This window comes from Atta colombica, unplaced genomic scaffold, assembly GCF_001594045.1.
Source record: "Atta colombica isolate Treedump-2 unplaced genomic scaffold, Acol1.0 scaffold97, whole genome shotgun sequence".
Classification (NCBI taxonomy): domain Eukaryota; kingdom Metazoa; phylum Arthropoda; class Insecta; order Hymenoptera; family Formicidae; genus Atta; species Atta colombica.
The window spans coordinates 169,437-179,744 of NW_017259591.1; the positions used below are offsets into that span (position 1 = coordinate 169,437).

Below are 10,308 nucleotides of genomic sequence, written 5' to 3' on the forward strand. Positions count from 1 at the left end.
ATCAAAAATACATTTGCAAAATTCGAAGTATCTATACACTGCTATACAGCATATTCGAGGAAATGCATAGACTATTAATCATAAAGTTATACATCTTATTATTCCTAGATCAATGGGTATCCTATTACCGCCGGTGCCTCAGGCGACCGCAACGACGCTGACACACCATCATAGAAATCGGAGTTTGGACTCCGCTTTGCAACGGATTCCAGAAGTGGACGTTACTCCGAGTCCGGAATGCGAGAATCCCGCGCCTTCGTCGGTCTCTAAGACGACAACGGTATCATCGTCGTCCTCGGGATCATGTGGAAAGAGCGCGCGCACTGCGCGGGAACGCGAAGATCTGGCCAGTCTCGGTTCCGACGATTCTGGTATTCTCTGTGGCTCTGACAGCGGCTCGAGCGACGCCACGAATGCGCCCGCTACCCGCGAATCCAGTGTGGATCATCTGCACAGCCGTGAGAGCCTCGATTCATCCGTGTCGCAGCCGGGTGACGTATATTCGGTCGATGCGGTGGACGGTATGGAGAACAGTGCCGGTGTAGTATCAGTGTCGATGTCAGTGCCGGTGTCACCTGTAGAACTGTCCACGCGTCTCAGTGACAGTCCAGCGTCTTCTGTATCCCCCGAGAACGAAAGCAACGGTGACCGTTCTCGGTGCGAGGATGTTAAATGTTGCTCGAAGGAACCGCGATCAAACGTGAGTGTGCGAGAACGTGACAGTAGCGATCAACATAACTATCAGGAATGCGTCGATATTTATCAAGGCGCTATGCAAGTGTCGTCATCGCCGTCCGTGGCCGATACGAGCCAGAACGAATTAGCCGGAGCGGCCATGACCCTCTGTTGCGGCACGACTGCAACGCAGCAGCAAGAAGTGGAGACGGTGAAAAAACAATCGGACACCGTCCGTCGACAAAAACAAGAGACGAAGCAACCGAAACCCTCCGAAGGCTGTCTGCTGCGACTCTTCGAGAGTCAGATATTTGACATGTCCATGGCTATATCTTATCTGTTCAATTCCAAAGAACCTGGCGTTCAGAGTTATCTAGGTAAACATCAGGAAAAAATGTTTCACGTATCACATTCGAATAATGTTATTTTCATCACATATAACTTTCCAAATATCATTTTTGTGAAATAAAATTTTTTTAACGTGACAGTAAATATGATATATATTATAGGTAACAAGATGTTCAGCTTTCCGGATAACGATGTGGACTTTTATTTACCACAATTAGTTGTAATGTACATACAACTTCACGATGTAACAGAAGTCCTTTATCCATATCTTGTCCATAGGTAAATAGGATTTTTATTAGAAGATCGCTTGATTACTTATTTTATGAATGGCGTTATGATTCGGATGGATTGAAATTAAATGAATGTTTTGCAGATGTAGACAGTCGGCAGATTTCTCATTAAAATGTGCTTGGCTGCTAGACGCTTACAGTTCTGATGCTCATTTGCCGTCAAAGAAGAAGTCTCATGGGACCAAGTTGAAAAATCTCATCCTGTCAGATGAACTCAGGTAGGATTAATAAACAGAAAACAATGGAAAATTTTTGTATTTTGGAAATGTTGGTAGATTAATGCTTCAGGAATAATCATATATGAATTTGAAGTAAAGATTTATTTCTATGTGTAATGTTATTTAGGCCAAAGGGAAATGAGGGTCGAAAGCAGCGTGTTGCTGGATTGCAAGTTCCTGCGCCATCACCATTGCCCTCGACACAAACTCTTACGTCACCGAATAAGAAAACCCACCAAAGATCTCAGTCCGACGCTACTGGATTATTCCAGACTATACGCCGTAGTCATTCCGGTAATTATTTAAATTAAGATGACTTGTATTTTAAACTAATAAATTATGTATTACGTGAATTATTTTCACAATGTGCGATCATTCAATATTCTTCAAAAGGTATAATAAATAAAGTAAGTCTTGGGGACCTGAGCTCTGGTCGAGCGTTTGATAACGGCTGTACCTGTTTCTATTCCTGCCAAGGTGTGGTGAACGATTTGCGAGGCCAAAAAACTGATTGTTTTTGCAATGTAAGTTATCTTGTACGAAAATATCAAGCGTTGTACTTGAAGCTTTAATGAATTTTGTATGTTCTACAGGCACCCCGACTCGCGCCAGAACTCGAATTTATTCAAGCTCTAATATCAATTGGTAAATTGCTCGGGACTATCCCAACAAAGGAAAGTAAAACCGTTCAATTAGTGGCAGAGCTCAATACGCTTAATTTGAATCTCCCTGCGAGGGTGTGGCTTCCTCTGCACAGTACGATACCGCATCATATCGTGCGAGTTCCGCCACAATACGCCGCCGTTCTTAATAGCAAAGATAAGGTGCAGACATTTCGTTTCACTTTCTCAGCACTACTGCAAAATTTGTCACTTGAATATCGATTTCTATATTGATACTATTCTAGGCACCTTATATAATATATGTGGAAGTATTAGAGGTGGAGGATTTATATACATCGCCTGTGCCGACGAAAATAATGGGCAGCTCGTTAAGGCATACTAAGTCTGAGGAGAACTTGACAGGCGGCGAACAGTCTAACATATCCACTTCAGATAGTCAACAGAATTCGGCGATACGACAAACCCCTGTAAAAAATGTCTCACCTTATTCTGTTAGAAATACAGATGTGGCATTTAATTTCCCCGATGACGATCCTAATGATTGTTGGAGTCAGGAAGACGACGAGATCACACAGCAGGTATATTTTATTCGAGTAACCTTATATATATCTCTTTAATTCTAATTTATATTTTAATTTTTCCATTTGTTCAGTATTTACAGCTTCGTAAACCAAAAGATCGGGATACCATATCGCAATTGAGTCAAGAATCATCCGATAGCAGAGAACCAATCTTTGTACCAGGCGACATCAAAAGAAGATTAAGCGAAATGGCAGCTACGCCGAGCGCAACTTTCAGTCATGATCCCGAGGATCCATCGGCAGCAGTTCTCAAGGAGCCATGGGAGCAGAAACAACGACGCATAAGAGCTTCCAGTCCTTATGGGCACTTGGCATCTTGGAGATTACTCGCGGTTATCGTAAAATGCGGTGATGATCTCAGACAAGAACTTCTCGCCTCACAGTTACTCTCAATGTTGCAAAAGATTTGGCAAGACGAACAAGTGCCCCTTTGGGTACGACCATATAAGTAAGTGCGAGTTACTATTGGAAATTTTCGTCTTGTGAAAAAAGTTAATTGTTCTTCTCTTTTATTGAGGAAATAATTATTAACTGATATATAATTTGTTAATATATTAAATTCGTTGTATAATAATATTCAATGATTCTGCTCTTGAATGACAATTTGATTTTTTGTCACAGAATACTATGTCTGTCAAACGACAGTGGTCTGATTGAACCTATCCTGAACACCGTCTCACTCCACCAAGTAAAGAAGCAGTGCCAATTAACACTTTTCCAATATTTCGAACGAGAATTCGGCCCTTTTACCTCAGAAACGTTCCGCATGGCGCAGAGAAATTTTATTCAGAGCTGTGCCGCATATTGCCTCGTCAGCTATCTTATTCAAGTAAAAGATCGTCACAATGGCAATATTTTGTTGCACAGTGATGGTCATCTAATCCACATAGATTTTGGATTCATTTTGTCAACTTCGCCGCGAAATCTCGGCTTTGAAACTAGCCCATTTAAACTGACGCCGGAATTTGTCGAGGTGATGGGTGGCAATCAATCCAAGCTCTTCGAGGAATTTAAAAGCCTCATTCTTCAAGGCTTAATTGCGGCGCGGAAGCACATGGAGAAGATAGTTAACCTCGTTGAGATTATGTTGTCGGGTAAGTAATAAAGACTGTTCGTTCATACATTTGTTGGCGTGCACTTTTAACCCGCATATTTCAATAGGTTTTATTGATTTTTTCCCATAGGCTCTCAGCTTCCGTGTTTCCGCAGTGGTGGAGCGGCAACTGTTCAAGGTCTCAAGAATAGATTCCACCTCACATTAACGGAGGATCAATTACGTCGACATGTTGAGGATTTAGTCGAAGGCAGCATTCACTCGTGGTCCACTAAACTTTATGATCGATATCAATATTTCGCAAACGGTACTCTTTAATATCAAGATTAACTAATCTTCTCTGTCTATCACGTTTCGGTTAAAACTCTTTCGTGATAAAAAGGAAGGACATCAATATATATTGTGGTACTTCTTCCACAATTTTTACATCTATTTAATAACTCTGTTGACCAATCGGCAGTTACGTGCCGGCCAGGAAGCATATAGTCAATCTATCGTGTCGAGTAATTTGTATTTCGTATATTCACAAGTTATGATAAAAATACGGTAACGTAAAAAAGACTTGATTTCATTATGTATTGCTGTTTATTCTAATTGGCTTTAGAGATATTTTCTCAATTTTTCGATAAACATGTTTGCCTAAATTCCTATATGCTTAATATCCTATATTTTGAGAAGCTTCTAGTTTAGTTTCATTATGTAAATAAAGACTGTAATTTTGCATAATGATTGTACGATAGCAGAGGAAAAGGCAGAAAGCTTTTTCTGGGCACGTGAGCTGAAATTTCGGTTGGACAACGCTGTTTTCTAGCATTCCACAAGCACAAATGACGTTTTAGAGTGGAAAAACCGCTTTCCTCTTGAACATGTAGATAGCCTCGATTAGGCTAAACGTATAGAATTCGAATAGATTGCTATTCTTTGAGTTCGAGTTATTCCTTGCTTTCGTGGTGGGCAAAAACGATATGAAATATTTTTAGCAGAATTCAAAGCGATCTCGATGTTTGATAAATTAAGAAACTTCGCTAGATGAATGGAATATATGAATATCTTAAGAGAACATGAACTTAGTTGAAGGGTGAGCGCGCTTCGTTGAAAGTTAAAAATATTTATCGTCGTTTGAGAAATTAGGTGATGAAAGAAGGAAATGATCTATGAGAATTTTGGTATCCAGTTGATTACATATATTCACTATATATAACGTTTTTTGTTCGATACATTAAGACTGCTGTTGTTTACGTATGCCTCGATTGACAAATTGCGAATTAGCCGCATAGCTATCGCCGCAGCGCAGACGTGACGTCATTGACTGAGGGCGTTGGACTGCTAAATCGAGTGTAGCTTATATAAAGCGTAATTTGTTAAAGGTGCCTTATTTGTGTAGAGGAACGTGAAGACGATTAAACCTAGACACAGTGAAGTGACGTGTTAACGTGGCAATCTTAGCATGGAGCTGATTGAGCGTGAAGCGGACAATCTGTAATTTGTACATATAGCAAAGAAAAAAAATGGAGAGAAATTGCGTGGACTTTCGTAGATAATTCGCGGCAATAAAAAGAGCCTACTAAACGGTAGGGCAAAATCAGCGAATTTCCATCCCCGGGGAATTCTAACGTAATTTTAGCAAGTGCGCGAGAAGGCTACGTACAAAACATAGGCTCGGACATTAGCGGGAGGCGAATACTCAAAATATTTCCTATTTCGTAGATTAGTAATTCTTCGATAAATACATCTAATTGTACACGCGGTATGAAATTAAGGACTAAGCATTATACTATAGCGAATCTTAAGGATCACATTTGAAAGTTTTTACATGTTCTTATATTACGTAAACATTTCATTCCCCCTTCCCTCTCCCTTCCTTTCCCATAGCTGTGAATGCCAGAAGCGCAGTAGCTGTGTTTATGGAGGATAATTATTTAATCGTAATTCCTCGCGTGACGTTTTACGTACATATGTCCGTTTAAGTAAATTATATAGATATATATAGATAAACTATAAAGAGATATTGTACATATATATGAAATGACAAATTTTATCTCACCTTATTATACTATATCAGTTAAGAATTTAATCGAGAATGAATGTTTTCGAAACAAAATCAAAGTTGCGGCTGGAGCCAGCCCGGAGTACCAGAGAGACCTGGGCCCTCTGACTTCCAAGTGTCTTATATCTTTCTCTCTCGCTCCCGCTGTCTCTTCTCTATCATAACCGTCTCACAATAGACAGGCAGACCAGAAATCGGATATGATTATAGGATGATTGAGAGAATGCGAAACTAATCCGTCGATACTTGTAACACGTTGGTGGTCTTTTACTTTTTGGTTTCGGCGGGCTCTCGTAAAAATTGTATAATATATAATACGTATAATTACGTGAAGGATATTAACATTCTCGTTGTTATATGCTGTGTAAGAATGATTGCGAAAGGATACGCAAAAGGATTGTTAATCCTTTTACCCTTGGTCGATTGAAAATGGCCGAACTTACTTCCTGTTCTATCGACACGTGAAATGTCAAGATCTCTGATTTGCCTTGATCTTTCACCTCACTACAAGCTATTGGTAATATCCATCATTGAATAAATATGAATGCGATAAAAACAAAGACAATTTATTTAGCACCCAACTGCTACTTCGCATAAATTTGTATAACTGCATATCAGTACTAGTGATGTAATGATTGATCGATGATACATCTTTCCTCATTTTATATAATAATATATTATATAATATATATATATATATATACGCATATATTATACAATATATCGATATTATACATAGTCTATATAATTATTTCGTATTTTATACATACATATATATTACTAATTTATATATATATTATATATACGCGTAACAAAAACGTTACTGCCTAAAATTCTTATTACTGTTATACTCATTGTCCGTTGTTTCGAGTTCAGATTCGAACTTAACGGTACATAAACACATAATCGTCGTTACAAGATATCAGTACGGTATCAGTCACGACAAAAATTGTAAATTGGAACTTTTACACATTTACATACCTCATAAAGACGCCTACAATAGAAATAAAGCAATAAGTATGTCGCAAGTATCACAATAAGTCCTTATATTAATGGAGATCATATGGAAATACAGCCTTATATTCTAGAGAGCTGCTGCAATAAGTTAGAGGGCAAGATAGCTAGTTTGTCAAGAAGATAATAAAACGGATGGGAGAACCAGGCAAGCATCGAACGGGCGACTACGCCCATGGTGTCCGGATATTGATGAGTCAACAGAGCCAACAGTGCAGTGAACGAGCACAGACCGGCGGTAAAAAGAATGAAGAAGGGCAGTTCCTTCTTCGGATAGACACTGACATCGTGGAACGATGGCAGGAGTTCCCGGTCGGCGCATTCAGTACACGTTGGATATGGATAAAACAGATGCCCACGTTCAAGTGGATAAGGTAACATCCTGAACGTGCCCTCCCAAGTACAGTGGAGTAAATTTAGGGCACCCTCTATCTGCTTCCAATGTGCCAGATGGAAGAACGCGTACGCAATCGCTTCGGAGTCACCACGTTTTAGCACATGCTCGGGAGGCAAGATGAGCGGCTTCATTTCCAGGAGATACTTGGGTACATGAGGATTGAATTCTACAGCCCGATGGATCGCCTCCACTGCCGACATCTCGGCGGTGGTCAGACCGCGTTTGCTAGCAATATCGGGTGAAAATTTGTCTGCCACCAGACGGGCCTTCAGCAACGCCGCTGTGTAGCAAATAGTTGCCGATTTGGGCAGACTGATGTCATCATACTTGGCTAGAACAGCTTGCACGTCCGCGTATGCCTGCATCTCCAATAGGGTCTCGATCAAATTCTCGTGGATATTCAATACATTCATGATGGGCGGTACCTCCTTTGTGAGATCACGAAACATCTTCACCGCTTCCTTAAGTTTTCCTAACTTCCTCGCGCACATTGCTAGTCTTCTTTTGATGTAGATTAATACATTCGTATCCCTTCTGTGTATTGCCTCAGCTATGGATCCCTGGTGTTGAGTATTCTGTGATTTCCTATAATTGTTTTCAGCCACTTTCAAAGCTTGTTTCAGGATCTTCTCCGCCTCGATGATAGTAGTGGCCTCTTCCTCCGCAAGAAGAATATAAGCTGGTGCACAATCAGGATTACGATCGAGAGCACTGTGTGCCGCTTGTATCCTCACTACTGGATTGCGCTCTCTCCAAGCTGTTTGCATGATCTCGTACTCTGCTTTACCTATAAGAGAAGAATTTATTAGCTACGTATCTCTCAAAATATCTTATATCTAAGATCAAAAGAACAGAATTAATCTCTAATTGATCAAACATCTTGAAATTAACAATAAGTATTTTTAATTTATGGCGCTTTTCAACAAGAGATACAGAAGACCTATTCTTTTAAATTCTTTTTATGCAGTTCATTTGTTCTCTTTTCTTTTCTTTAATATAAAGAGAAAAGGAAGAAAGAAGAACATGGAAAAAGTTTAGCTAAAAAAAAAACAGATCTACTATAAGATAATCTTTGTGATTATATTTCATCTTTGTTTAACATTGGCAAACACAAGAATGTAATAACTTATATTGTTTAAGCTGAACTTCTTACATAGTTCATCTTTACTCTTTTCTTTTTCTTCAATGTTCAGGGAAAAGGAAGAAAAATAAACAATGCAAAAAGTTCAGGTAAAAAGAATTTAAATTTTTTTGTTGGAAAGCATCCCTACTAATATTTAAATTTTTCATACAGATATATTATGATTAAAATAATTATACATTTAATTCAGAATATCAACAACTGATATTTCTAAGTGTTTTTTTATGAACAAATAAGGTATGTATTCGGATCATACCAGTATCACCTTCACAGGTAAAGAATGTCTGATGATCCTGTGCAGATAAGTTCATGTCATAATATGTGAGAGGCTCTTTGTTAGTGGCCCAATAAAATCTTTGATATTCTGCGCCTCTGAAGAGATTAATCGGATTGCGCCAGACCTTACACTCGGGCACGTTCTGATGATTGGAGGATCCTCCTGAGTTGCTGAGGCTTGTACCATTGCCATCGTTAGCGTTGTCACCTCCGCCGATCCACGGCGAGATGTGGTTCAGTGACACTTGCTCGATGAACGAAGTACCATACTTCCTGAAGTACCACCATTCAAAGATGAGAATCAAACCGGAGATGAGGGACGACGTACCGGTGAGGGCGACGTAGAATTTTGGGGTTAGAGTATTCAGGAGCAATGTCGAGTCCCACATGCTGGTGAATAGCAGTGCCATTTGTACTCGCTCGAGAGAAAAAGCTCCGCGCGTTTGTTACAAATTAGCGACGACCAGTCGTCGCTTTCCCGCCACGGTCGTCGCGAGACACCAGTGTTCACCGCTGTTTACCACACGGCGCGCGACATCCGGAACACGATGACTAACAGCAAGACTCTACGCGAACTCTCCTGTCGTGCCGCTAATCCGCTAACGTATCCAATCTGTCCACAAAACTCGTGTCGTATGCTGAAGAGAAAATTGCTAGATGATTATTCGGTTATTCGATTCGGCACGCGTGCATCGTCACGCGTCTCCTCTCAGTCCTCCACAGTCCTGGCGTCTCCCGGCGCGTAGTAAATATTTTCGACCGATGCTGATGTCAATGCTGACAACATGCCACAATCTCATACGAAACGGTTAAATTCTTCCTCGGTCGATAAGGGATAAAATCGAAAGAAAAAGTCGCGCGCTGCAAAATGTCGAATCATGTTGATTGATAAAGGAGAAATTATCAAGTTTCTTATTGTTGCTGACTATTTAATTGCATCCAATGGCGATAGATGGCAACACAATTTTATTGTATTCGCTTTGCATTTGTTTATTCGTCACTAGATGGAGTTAGATGGTCAATCAATTGGTCCTCACTTTTTATATCTTTTTTTATATCTTTTTTTTCATGGGTAGTAAAACAAATTTTTTATATATTAATATAAACAGTTTTTTATAAAAAAATATTTTTCAATCAAAAAAATAATAATTAAATTAAATTAATTTAATTAATTAATTACACGATTGCGTGTTAAATATGCGATAACAATAAAGACTCGACACTTAAGTAAGCCACAAGACGTAGAAAACGATGTAATAAGAACAAATTAGCTAATTACAAATACGCAAATTATGACGCCTTAATGCATGTTATACGGCCACTTGACATATATGTATATAGAGAAACACAATTCAGTAGCGTTAGAAATGTGCGAACTATACGAATCGAATCAGATAAGATCTGTATAATTCGAATCCGAACTATTCAAAAATATTGAACCTAAAAGATTGGAATACAAATTAACATATTTAACAATCTTATAAAATTCCACTAGTAAGTAAACAGATAAAATTTTTTTTACTATCTATGTAAAATTCAATCTAACAATAATTGTTGTTAGTTAAAAATTATGTTTCAATGATTTGATTTAATTTAATTCGATTCGATTCGATGTTAAAAAAACTTTGATTCGCACATCTCTTA

General features: G+C 39.0%; 2 protein-coding genes across 3 annotated transcripts in view; one reads left to right on the forward strand and one right to left on the reverse strand.

Moving 5' to 3' along the window:
* LOC108693772 (phosphatidylinositol 4-kinase beta) overlaps positions 1-6,390 on the forward strand; it is a 17,350-nt gene extending 10,960 nt beyond the window's left edge. The window contains 10 exon segments of the mRNA XM_018202907.1: positions 109-1,052; positions 1,185-1,302; positions 1,397-1,531; positions 1,659-1,825; positions 1,925-2,055; positions 2,125-2,355; positions 2,439-2,732; positions 2,807-3,183; positions 3,357-3,829; positions 3,920-6,390. Of these exon segments, the coding sequence (XP_018058396.1) occupies positions 109-1,052; positions 1,185-1,302; positions 1,397-1,531; positions 1,659-1,825; positions 1,925-2,055; positions 2,125-2,355; positions 2,439-2,732; positions 2,807-3,183; positions 3,357-3,829; positions 3,920-4,107 (3,058 nt within the window). The 3' untranslated portion in view covers positions 4,108-6,390.
* Positions 6,391-6,670: 280 nt separating this feature from the next.
* On the reverse strand, positions 6,671-9,414 carry LOC108693763 (protein ST7 homolog). 2 transcript variants are annotated; one of them, XM_018202880.1, is made up of 2 exons: positions 8,654-9,414; positions 6,671-8,034 (listed from the first exon to the last, which is right to left on the reverse strand). In XM_018202880.1, the coding sequence occupies exons 1-2, from the start codon at positions 9,072-9,074 to the stop codon at positions 6,914-6,916; spliced, it is 1,542 nt and encodes a 513-aa protein (XP_018058369.1). In that variant the 5' UTR covers positions 9,075-9,414; the 3' UTR covers positions 6,671-6,913. The 2 variants fall into 2 exon arrangements, with proteins under 2 accessions (XP_018058369.1, XP_018058368.1); XM_018202879.1 differs by having other exon boundaries at positions 8,645-9,414.
* Between the last annotated feature and the right edge of the window lie 894 nt (positions 9,415-10,308).

Bases quoted from the DNA above. Each gene is read 5' to 3' on its own strand.
- LOC108693763 (XM_018202879.1), bottom strand. From the start codon at position 9,074: ATGGCACTGCTATTCACCAGCATGTGGGACTCGACATTGCTCCTGAAT. The intron at 8,035-8,644 runs GTATGATCCGAA...CTTCTCTTATAG, and splicing joins TACCTGTGAAGGTGATACTG to GTAAAGCAGAGTACGAGATC.